We start from the raw sequence: 12,944 nt of genomic DNA, 5'->3' as shown, positions 1-12,944 counted from the left end.
TACAAGACTTTTCCAGAGCCTTAGCTTGCATCTCTCTGCACACTTCCCTTAAGCTGATCTGCCTGAGAACACACTTGCAGTAAAAATGTCATGGTGGTTCCCTTTACCCTTTCTCACTTGCTCTCTGCTCATTTTAACAAAGTTAGGGAATACCTTGCATACACCAGCATCTTACTATGCCCCAAGTGTACAAACCTCTGAGGCACCTTACAAAGAAATAGTCTGATATATTGGTTTCAGCAAGGCATCCTCCAATTAAGGCATCACAAACCCAAAGTAGGGCTTCACATCTTTCCCTAACTCATATCTCTGTGAAGAATACCACATGGCCTTAGAAGTAAGGTATGGTGGCCTATGTTGGTATTCTGAATTCAGAAGTGACATAGTTGTCATGGGGATGCATAATAGTATGTGTATTTGAATGGACACAAGAAGTCTAATTTGACTAGTTGGTTTGATGATGAGGACTAGTTTGCCATTTAGACTATATGATGGGTAATTTCCACCAACAAAATTCTAAATCTGTAAGCTCAAAGTTTTGACAAAAATATATTTTGATTGGGTGATAAAGCAAGATCACTTTATAAAAAATTGCATCGTTGAAGGTCATTTTTCCAACTCTTTGTGAGTATTTTAGACTGAACAAGGTGACTTTAAGTTGACGAGTCTGAGGGATAAGTAATAGTTCTTTGTTGAGTCTCAGTAAAGCCTTTCTGCTGTACTTAAAAGAAATCGTGTCAGTAAATGACTAATGACAGGTGACTCAAATGATGGCTATGTTTAAACTCTTTGCTTTCTATCAAATTAAAGGAGGACTTGATTGCATTGTCAACTGGTAGATGATTAAAAATTATGTGAGGTGATAGATCATTATGTAATATTTGCCAATAACTTGGAGTTCAAAGAATAAAGTCATTGCTGTAACAGATCTACTTCCATTTTCACTTATTTATGTGAACAGCCTATGAGATGAAAGCTAGGAATAGTTAGTATTAATGCTGCTGGCTGTCATAGTCTAACAAAAGGTAAAATTCAGCCACAGACAACTGAACTTCTTGAAAAGAAATCTGCTATACCTAGATTATTAAGAGGTAATTTTTTATATTTATTATTTATCACTTTCTGCTTTATTTATGATATATCAAACATCTGTGAATTAATAATTAGAGTAATAATCCAACACTTAGAAGCTTATGGTCAAAAGATTTTAAAATATAAATTTAATTGTATATATTTTTAATATAGGGAGAAGGGTGATAAATACAATATTTTTAAGCATAACTTAAAGCATAACTATGTAATTCACAAAAATGGTGAGGGGCAATTACAATGAGTATGAGTTCAAGGAGAAAGGGTGTGAAGTGTCTGCCAATTAAAGAAGAGTCTCTTCATGTTTGGGTAAATGGAAGATGATGAGCTTCAAGTTGCTATAGTGTTCAAATTCTACTTGGTAGATTTAAAACAGGAACATTATGGCCTCATTTTAAAATGTCAATAGCTACAATGCATATGAAGTTAAATCCTTTCAAGTATTTGAAATTATGATGAAAATTTTTTGATGCGAATTGAAAAAAAATAAGAGCGATACTTAAGGTTTTAATGTTCTTTTGGGATAGAACATGAAGAAAAATAATCAAGGCCTACTACTACTAGACATATAGAATATATGATGCTGGGCCAATGGCGTGTTTTAATATAAAACCGTAGACAGTATTTTATTTCTGACAAACAATTCTTCAAGTACAATTGGAAATCTGTGCTTGGAGTATCTTGGGAACAATTGCTGTAGAAAAGAACAAATTAGGACAATAACAGTTTCAATTCAGAGGTATCAGAGAGAGAGTGTATAAAACACAGGCAGCCTTTGGCAGTGTGATCAGGAACTGATTAAGGTTGGGTCCTAAGAAAAGAGGAAAATCCTATTAGCAAAATGACCTTTAAAAAAGCGTTTCGACATGTTTTTGTATTAATCGAAAACAATCCATAGGAACACAATGAAAGGGACAGAGGAGTCTGAGAGCTGGATATTTATTTAGGGAAGGATGTTAGGGAGGGTGCTTATATTCATAAGGCTCTGAAGGAAGTCTAAGAAGGAGGCAGAGAAATTTAGCCTGCAAAATAATTTCCGTGACAAAGTAAAATTGGGGGTCTTATTATTTAGTCATAGATTTCAATTCATGTTTCTAAGTAGGAGGACAGAGAAATAGAAAAAGAGATGTACTTTCCAGAAGACATAGAGATAAATTATTATTATTATTTGAGACAGGGTGTCACCCTGTTGCCCAGACTGGAGCGCAATGGCATGATCATATCTTACTGCAACCTCCATCTCCTGGGCTCAAGCAATCTGCCCACCTCAGCCTCCCTAGTAGCTGGGACCATAGGTGCTCACTGCCATGCTGGGCCTTTTTTTTTTTTTTCAGTAGAGACAAGGTCTTGCTATGTTGCCTAGGCTGGTCTTGAATTCCTGAGCTCAAGCAATCTTCCTGCCTTAGTCTCCCAAAGTGCTGGGATTACAGGTGTGAGCTACAACACCTGGCCCTAACGAATTTTTTTTTTTTTTAAAAAGACCTTGGCTTTGTGGGAGAGGGAATTACTGGGAATTATCTCCTCTTTGTTAAAGAAGAACAAAAATGGGATCATAAATTATCTCAGAAAGGATGGAAAATTTAAATTTTTTAAGTGGGGTTTAATTTGAACACATTGATATGATTAAGCATTTGCTTTATTAATTATGTAATCAACAAATAGTTAATTAATACAAATACAGCGTCTGCAAAAGATTGGTTCCAGGACCCCTAAGGATACCAAAATCAGAGGATGCTCAAGTCCCTTAAATAAAATGCTGTAGTATTTGCATATAATCTACACACATCCTCCTGTATACTTTAAATCATCTATACATTCTTTATGATACTATGCAAATAGTTGTTAGACTATATTGTTTTTTATTTATATTATCTTTATTGTTGTATTTATTTACTTACTGAATATTTTTGATCATCAGTTGGTTGACTCCAGGGATATGGAGAGCTGACTATACTTGCTTGGTGTAAGGCATTCTACCAGGGGAATATGTGGGTGAATAGCAGGATCCCTATCCACAATTTCATAAGCTCATTGAAAAGCCGAAGAACATACATATAGATAGATGCAAGATAAAGCAATATGTTATGAAACAAAACAAGAACTCTAGCAGAGAGCAAAATTATTTTAAATTTAAGTCAATGGGGACAAATTCATTTATTTACTCAATCTTTTGATGAATATTCAAGTGGCTATAATACAGTGACTATAAGATAGTCACTCAGTGCAGGGGTATAGCAATAAATGAAGCAGACCCAGAGCTTTCCTCACTTAAGCCTTTGAGATTACTGGAATGATTTCCTGACAGTATATTTATTGGGAAATTTGTGTTTTTACGAATCCTGAATCATGACAAAAATCAGTAGAGACATTGGGAAAATGGAGGAAGTTATTGTAATTCTTCTATGATAATTAAAGCTTAGTCATCATAGAGACATTACAGATTTGCAGAAATGCACTTAGGTCAAGTTGAGAGCAAGGGCAGGAAACGCTAATACATGGAGTTGAAGGTGAAGGTCAACATTTCCAGAACTGGGATAGGAAGACTTAAGAAAAAATTAGTTATGATCTAATCTTATCAGTCCATCTGGTTTTTAGCTGTTTCTATGTGTTAATTGTGTATTCCTGGCCCTGTCTGACATTAATAGAACTCATATTTGCAGATAAAATAAATATCAATAGCCTTGTACATATATAATATACTTTATACAAATCTTATTGGTGATATTCCAAAAGACAAGTTTCTAGAGCAAATTAACTACTAATTTGCAATTTGTGTTAATCTTGCTAGGGTTACATTATTTGAATTCTATCTGATTATGATCACTGATGTTTCTCCTTCCAGTATTTGAATATTTGTTAGAGGCTGCAGTTCCTAGGTTACAGCCACCATGTCGGTAATGGAAACCTGTAGTTTGAGGCTGAAATACATGCTGGCCATTTCTATGTATTTTTCACTAACTATGAACTGACCAATTGCTTTTGTACTTTCCAGCACCCTACAATTCAGCCTACATTGTCATAAAATCAGCTGGCTCCAGCTTAATGTTGCATCTTTGCTTCCCATTGCCCCTCCACACTTCTTTATTTGCTCCATGCTCTTCATCACCTTAGGCCTCCCCTTCCAAAAGCACTCCATATAGCTCCAGACCTCTCTTTCTTTGCCATTCTTGCATCTTCCACCTGCAAAGCATTTTTGTTCCTTTCCGGGCCTAGGCTGAGCAGTCCCTTGTCTTGAGCTTCCTGAAATCCTCCTTGTCTATCTTTAAGTCACAGTTTACATGGCCAGACCTGTGAAGCCTTCCTAGATCCTACAGTAAAAATTCATCTCTTCAGTCTTCTCTTGCTAATGGTTTATTCTCTTATGATGCATGTAGTTTCCTTGTGTGCTATTTAATATCCTCTTTTGACCCCCCACTAGATGTTAAACATTTTGAGGCTGATTGTATGCTTCCAACTGACACAGGATCTGGCTAAGAGGAGCCATTTGGAAAACATTTGCTAACTGGACTTAAAACACGCAATTACTGAACATGATGATATTGACTAATTGAATCACAAGGAATGGCTGGTCTAGACATATAGTAGTTAATGACTATTATAGCACTCATTTTTAAATACCTAGCCTTTTGCCCCAAATACCTCAGTTCAACAGGGATATAGAATAGGTGTTCAATGCATGTTTAGTGTTTTGGACTGGCAAAAGAGCCTATCAATGTTACACCAATATTTCAACACCCTCTTTGAGCTTCTCCTGCAAGGGACACTATATTCTTTATATCTGGGCACATCCAGCTGGCACACTCTGCGGTTGCCTCTTCCAAACTGGCTGCAATGCAAGAAGCTGGGCTGCAGGACGCCTTTAACACATTAGTTAAGCTTGCCTAGCTTGTGATTGCCTCATTCCAACTTGCTACACCTAGTTACAGCTTGTAAGTCTCACTGTTGGCTACATCAGTTGTGCTGTGATGAGTGCCCTTCTGGGTCCGGATGCTAAGGCTTATCTTAAGACTGTTGCTAGTGAGCTGGGCTCTGTTTAACCTTCAGGAAGACTTGCAGGTGATACTGAGCTAAATGCTCAAGAAGGTGATAGTGTAGTCAGAGCAGATCTGGGCTTACAGGTGACCTGTACACACTTCAGCTTTACAGACTGTGAGTCTGAGCTGGGCCTTGACGTTGTGGTGACACCACACTGTCACTGCATTCTTCTCTTGAGTCATGCAGTCTTCCTAATTTGATACTCAAGTTCCTTGTAGATTGATGAATCAATGAACAGCATATGGTAGAAGCAGCCACGTCAGGTAATAACTTTCAGCTCTGTATTGCCAATGCTATTCTTTGACCATGTCCAGGTTTCTCTTAATGTAAATAGAACTGGAATTTTTCTCAATATGTGACTTGCTGTCAGTCCATTTGTGTGTGTATAATTGAGTTATATTTTACATAGATTTTAACTAACATATATTAGATAATCTAATAAAGCTCACAATTAAGATCTCATACATGTAAACCTTAAAGTAAAAAGATGATCTCCACAAGCCACACAGGAAAACCTATCTCAGTGTTAAGAGTTCCACCCGATTTCTCTGAAAAAAAAAAAGGTGAGAAAGAAGCACACCAGCATTTATCTAGCAGGCCCTTTGTGTATACATCATCTCATGAATTACAATCACCCTTGGGGAGTGGGTGTTACACTCATTTTAAACATAACAAAACCAAATTTCAGATGGCAACAGAAGTCTGCATTCAGACCTTGAATGGTTTATCTTCATGCTTATTTTTTTGTAAGTTTTTGAGACAGGGTCTTGCTCTGTCACCCAGACTGGGGCGCAATGGTGTGATCTTGGCTCACTGCAGCCTCTACCTCCTGGGCTCAAGCAATCCACCCACCTCAGCCTCCTGAGTAGCTGGGACCACAGGTGCACACCCAGCTGGTCGTTTGTATTTTTGGTAGAGACAGGGTTTTTCCATGTTGCCCAGGTTGGTCTTTAACTCCTGAGCTCAAGTCATCTGCCCACCTCGGTCTCCTCAGGTGTGAGCCACCGCACCTGGCCACCTCCATGCTTATTCACTGCCTCTCCTTCATGACTGCAAAGTGTGCTCATTGTGTGAGGATGTTTATAGGTATATTTTCCAGAAAACTATTTCCTACTATTAATTGCTGATTGATTATTTAACACGCCATGGACCTCAGGTCTTCTGTGATGTGGGTGATGCTGTTGCTCTGCCTGAAATGTCAGCCTGATTCAGTGTCCTCGTGAGCTGTTCCTCATCATTCAGCTCTTATGGTACCTGTTCTTTGGAGCATTTTTTTTTTTAAATGGAGTCTTGCTTTGTTGCTTTGGTTGAAGTGCAGTAGCACAATCTCGGCTCACTGCAACCTCTGCCTCCTGGGTTGAAGCTATTCTCCTGCCTCAGCCTCCTACGTAGCTGGGACTACAGGTGTGCACCACTACGCCCGCCTAATTTTTTGTATTTTTAGTGGAGACGGGGTTTCACTGTGTTAGCCAGGATGGTCTTGATCTCCTGACCTCGTGATCCGCCTACCTCAGCATCCCAAAGTGCTGGGATTACAGATGTGAGCCACTGCACCTGGCCCTTTGGGGTATTTTTAAAAAGTTATATCCCATTTTGTTCCTTGACTATTTATTTATTGGATTTTTTAAAAAATAAGAGAAATGCAGAGACATCTTATGTAGCGAAATAGTATGAAGATTTGTAAAGAGTCATGTTTCCCCTCTTCCATTTCAGTCTTCTTCTGAAGTAATGCATTTTATGAAATAATTTCAAACTTTAAAAATATGGAAAATAACTGTATATTCTCCATCCAGATTCACTAATTTTTCATATTTTTCCACATTTGTTTTATCACCTCCCTCTCTTTCTCTCTCAATATATACAAACATTATTTTCTGAAGTATTCGAGAGTAGCTTGCATAATTCATATACCTTTATGCTTCAATAATTTAGTTGTATATTTTTGAAAGCTGAAAGCATTAGTCATTTCTCTTTAGTCTTCATTAGTCTCCTTTAGTTTGAAACAGTTACCAGTCTTCATTGTCTTTGTATAATATAATTTATAGATTATAATATAATTTAGAATTTATATTAGAACATGTAAAATAAAAAATGTCATTAACATGTTATATTGCAAATATGATTATAATATATTCTGTAACTATAATATAAATATATAATACATAACATAATATATATAATATATAATATATGTTGTATAATTTATAACATAACTACATATGATTTATAGAGCATATTATATTAAAAATACATAATATGTAAATATATGATATATAGTATATTATATGCAAATGCATAATGTATAATAAAAATGTACAAAATATTATATATGTTTAATGTATCATACATATAGTATATAATAGATACAATATTATAATTGATTAGATTATGACATATAATTATGAATCATGGTATAATATAAATTAGAATAAATCACTACACAATAAAATTTTACAAAATATTGCTACACATAAAATTTATTATAATTTATTAGTATAATATATATTTAATTCATATTTTTATAGAATGTTCCTTATCTTGAGTTTGATATTTTCTCATGATCATATTCAGGTTGTATGTCCCTGCTAAAATACTGCGTAAATGATGGTTCCTTCTCAGGAATGATGATTTTAATTTGATACCACAGTTAAGACAGTGGGATATAATGCATTTTTCCCATAGTGTTTTTTTAATTTTTTCATCTAATAAATAATTGGTAAATAGACACTTTGAAGCCCTGCTAATACTTTGCACCTCAAAAACTTTCATACCCTAGGTTTAGCATCCATTGATATTGTTGAAGATTCTTGCTTGATCCAGTCTTTACTCTTATGGAAGCAAAATGGTTATTTTCCAACCGCACTGCTCCCTCCACATTCATTAACTGGCTTTTTAATGAAGGAAGAGGTCTCCTTTCTTTCCCATTCACTTACTTGCTCTATGCATGTATATACATTTGTATGTATCCACTCATTCATTTATGTATATACAATTATGCATTGCTTAACGTTGAGGATATGTTCTGAGAATGAATTGTTAGGTTATTTTGTCATTGTGCAAATATCATGGAGTATACTTACACAAACCTGGGTGATATGCCTATTGCTCCTAGGCTACCATACTGAAGACTGTAGGCAACTGTAACACAATGGTAAGTATTTGTGTATCTAAATGTATCTAAACATAGAAAAGGTACAATAGGAATATGGTATTATAATCTTGTGGGACCACCATCATATATGTGGCTCGTTGTTGACCTGAGTGTCATTATTCGATGCATGGCTGTATTTATTATTAGTATGGACTAGTGGATTTCATTTTCAGTGGTTTATAATATATTATTGTCCTCATTTATTTCAATATTCAATTTGCCTTAAATTTGTTCAATGGGGGCCCCTTGTAGTGCTGGCTTCTGTGCCCTTTTCACTGTCGATTTATAAGCATTTTCTTACTTTCTGACATAAAATGATCCAAGTTCCTCTTGAATTTCCCCAGCCTCAGCCCTGGTATCAGCCAGTTTTCCAAGAAGATGATGTTCTCTTAGAAATGGTTTGTGGTTAGTGACAAGATGGCCTTTGCTACTGAGGTATTATATTTATAGGCTTTTTCAGTGATAGAGCTAAGAAAAATATGCACACATGCACACACCCACACTTGCACACATATACTCACATATGGCAGTCATGAGTTCAAACTCATTCCCCTTTTTGTTTATTTATTTTTTGAGACAGGGTCCACTCTGTTGCCCAGGCCAAGTGCAGTGGCACAATCACAGCTCACTGCAGCCTTGACCTCCAGGGCTCAAGCAATCCTCCTACCTCAGTCTCCTGAGTAGCTGGAACTACAGGCCTATGCCACCATGCCTGGCTAATTTTTGTATTTTTTGTAGAGATGGGGGTTTGCCATGTTGCCCAGGCTGGTCTTGAACTCCTTAGCTCAAGTGATCTGCCCGCCTTGGCCTCCCAAAGTGCTGAGATTACAGATGTGAGCCATCCTGCCTGGCCCCATTCTTGTTAAAAGTATTGATTCTCAACTTACTTTTTTCAAGTCCTCTGTAAATATTGTCTGCTCCATTAGCATTATGGTACTCAGAAGAACGCAGTGTCTGGCTCTCAAATATTGCTCAAAAAATTTAAAAAATAAATTAATAAATGAATAATTTTTGGTGCTGTGAATTGACTCGCTAAGAAGACAGCTTAAAAACAAGGTGTGGAAATCTTGCCCCTCCCATCTTCTTTTTCCTTGCATAAACTCATTATTAAATATATATGATAATCAGAGGTGGTTAGTCATATAGCAGAACTTGAAGGACAGTGAGTTTTCTGTTTTATTATATCTTTCATTTACCTAGAAACAAATACATTTCTGTAATATATTTGTGTAATGGTTTTCTGAAAGTAATTGTCCAAGGTTTTCACTTTTTATTATTTTAACTTTCAAGGTGGCTGGGATTGTTGGCAGAGCTGACGTGTTAGCGTGTCTGCTGTTTCTGTTGGCCTTTCTCTCCTACAACAGGTACGTGTGACTAAGAGTGCCTTTCTCTGTGATTGAAACTGTGCCATGTTTTTAGACTGTGAGCACGTGCGTTAGAGGAGAGAGGCTTCTGATTGTGAAGTACTCAGCAAGCTTTCCAGGTATCAGGAATAGGAAACTTGCTCCTTATTCAATGCTGGGCCATTTTCTCTTCCAACCCCGTTCTGAACCACTTTGTAGTATCTTAAAGGGATTGCTTTCCCAGTGCTAGGAACCTAAGCTCTTGTTTTTTCATTCCTTTTATTTGTAGTTTCTTACTGAGAATTGAATTTGGAATCTTAGCTCTGAGCCAAAATGTATTTGATGCAGTGCTCTCTTTTATTTTTCTATGATTTGCTTAATTTTTCCTTTTCATTTTGGTCTTAAGTTTTTTCTCTTTCTTAGCCTCACCAAAGTAACTCAGAGCTTAAAACGATAAAGCTGAGCATAAAGTAGTATTTCTTGACTGTAGTTTTTCAATTTACATATAGTTTCATCAAAATGCAGAAGTTTTTTGTGTTGGGAAACTGAAAAGCATTAAAATAATTTCCTATTATATTGCACCTTTACTGTAAATCAATCAGATTCTCGTCTGAGTCATGTCGTGTCCATATAGATAAAGAAGAGAATTGAAAAGAGAATGTGAATGGGGGCAGCATGGCCTGTGATATGGTTTGGCTGTGTCCCTACTCAAATCTCATCTTGAATTGTAACCCCCACAAATCCCATGTGTCGTGGTAGGAACCTGGTGGGAGGTAACTGAATCATGGGGGCGTATCTTTCCCATGCTGTTCTCATGATAGTGTATAAGTCTCATGAGATCTGATGGTTTTAAACCAAGAGTTTTCCTGCACAAGCTCTCTTTGCCTGCTGTCGTGCATATGAGACGTGACTTGCTTCTCCTTGCCTTCTACCATAATTCTGAGGCCTCCCCAGCCATGTGGAACTGTAAGTTCAATAAACCTCTTTCTTTTGTAAGGCTCAGTCTCAGATATGTCTTTATCAGCAGCATGAAAACAGACTAATACAGCCTAGAAAAAGGGAGAAGGTCAACCACGTTGCCCAATTTCATAGAGATATGCCTGATTAAGCATTTGGTGGCCCTGATCTTTGGATCAGTTCATTGACCTATAGTCTTACAAACCCCAGTGACTGAGGAACACTGTTCTAAATCAGTGGTTCTCAATAAGGATTGATTTTTCTCCTCTTCCTAGACTCTACCTCCTCTACCCACAGGAGACATTTGGCAATACCTGCAGATGTCTTTGGTTGTCACAACTCGAAGAGATGCACATGGCATCTAGCGGGTAGAAGTGAAATATGTTGCTGAACAGACATCCTGCAATGAACAGGACAGTCTCTACAACAAAGAATTCTCTGGCAGGAAATGCCAATGGGGCTGAGATTGAGAAACCTGTTACAAACCAATTTAGACTTTGGGTCAATAATGAAATGAATTCAGTCTTAGGAAGTTTTGTTTTGTTTGAAGGGTGGAACATTTTCTTAGCATAGTGCAATTCTTCTTTTGCCCCTGGCTTTGCAACTTCCTACTGCGTTGTGAGTGTTATGAAATCTGAAAATATAAGCCAAAATTTAACAGTTAATTGTTTCTTGTTTACTCTGGCATTAGAATAGAAGGAATAATTGCTTTGGAGTTTAAACTTGTTCTCTCAGCCCTGTTCTGTGTTAATATATTTGGGGGCATGATTAGGCCTGCAGCGTATCCATATCTGTATGATAATGAGCCATGTTATTACTTATTTGTTTTACAAGCCATTCTTTCAGAAATTTAAGCTATGGACCAACTCAATAGAAAAAAAGCCTATCTACTGCAAATTTTGCATATAATCTTATGTGATTGTTCTAAGACATAACACTAAGGAGAAGGCATCTGAACTACAGAAATATTGGCTTTTATTTCAAAGGAATAGGAGCCAATAGGTGTGGTACCTGCTGAAGGGAACAGTGATATTTCTTGGTTGGGGGCCAGTTCTGTTTTACAAGGTGAAACAAAGGCTTAACAGCACTGGAGAGATTTTGAAAATCCTCGTTGGAAATTAAACTGAGAAAAAAAATAAATTTTACCTAAGATATCCTCATAGAAAAATGAATTTTAAAATTTTGGCTAAATGAATTTAGCCAAAAGAAAAAAAATAGGTTAAAATAGTTGCATTTTCATCCCAGAGAGAATGCTGAGTATATTTTGGCATATATATCCACTGGCAACTTTGTTTTATGTATGGAAGCATATAAAACACTTCACTAACATAATGATGGTGATAAACACTTGATGTGTAAACGAGTCATTTGTTTAATTCCCCCCTACAACAGTCATCCCTTTTCACACGTAAGGGAACTGAAGCACCAAGAAGTAAAGTAACTTGCCCCATATTACCCTGTTAATTAACTGCTGTGGTTAGCAGGGAACCGAGGAAACCTGGCTCCTGAGCTTATGCATATGGTTTCGTAACTCGATTATTCACTTAGAATGTATTCACTTAAACATCTTTTCATGTGACTAAGTATGTCTCTCTGGTAGAATTTTAAATGGCTTTTTAGTGTTCATTTATTACCTACCATAGTCTGTGTATACTGTGATTTAAGTACCAAATTTAGTATTGTTGGGATAAAGGCCCTTTAAGAAATCTCTGATCACCTGCTTCATTACTTAGACTACAAGGAAATTGACATTAGATCTTATCTTTAACAGGTGGTATTTCTTAGCAGACCACATTCTTTCTGAGATTGAAAGAATCTCCAACTTGTTTTTCAGGAGTCTGGATCAGGGCTGTGTTGGGGAAAGTTTTCCTTCCACGGTGTCTCCCTCCTTCCTGCTGCTCAGTTTGTTTCTGGGGACCTGTGCGATGCTGGTGAAGGAGACAGGCATCACGGTGTTTGGAGTGTGCTTGGTTTATGACCTCTTTTCCCTTTCCCACAAGCAAGACAAGTCGTAAGTCATTTTAAAGTTTTGATACCAAACGGCGTGACATGGGGCAGAGAAGAATTACTTAAAACAATAGTTTCCAAACTTCCATTTAAAAAATACAAGTATAACACTTTATTGAATGTCATCTTACCTCAGACTGTCTTGTAATTAACAAGCTTATTTCATTAAGATAAGTGCATTATATATGTTCAAATGCTTCACACTTTCATATAAATCAATGAGGACTATGAAGTTTTTGTGAGCCCCAAATTTGGAATTGAAAAATCTCTATGTTAATCGCAAATTTATATTGTTGGCTTGTTTTGGTTGCATGCTGCTGAGAAAATCTTGATTCCTGTAAATAAGTGATTGCAAATGGTAA

General features: G+C 36.7%; 1 protein-coding gene across 2 annotated transcripts in view; it reads left to right on the top strand.

Annotated features, from left to right (window-relative positions):
* Positions 1-12,944, top strand: part of TMTC1 (transmembrane O-mannosyltransferase targeting cadherins 1) — a 267,680-nt gene that overhangs the window by 18,480 nt on the left and 236,256 nt on the right. For both annotated transcript variants that reach the window (XM_064377400.1, XM_012474263.3), the window contains exons 3-4: positions 9,566-9,639; positions 12,410-12,586. In XM_064377400.1, the coding sequence (XP_064233470.1) occupies positions 9,566-9,639; positions 12,410-12,586 (251 nt within the window). The remainder of the gene's footprint in view (positions 1-9,565; positions 9,640-12,409; positions 12,587-12,944) is intronic.

This window comes from Aotus nancymaae, unplaced genomic scaffold (genome assembly GCF_030222135.1).
Source record: "Aotus nancymaae isolate 86718 unplaced genomic scaffold, 86718_ANA_hifiasm-v0.15.2.pri h1tg000016l, whole genome shotgun sequence".
Taxonomy (NCBI): Eukaryota; Metazoa; Chordata; class Mammalia; order Primates; family Aotidae; genus Aotus; species Aotus nancymaae.
Note: the sequence above shows the minus strand (reverse complement) of the source record. Positions and strands in the feature narration are given on the sequence as shown.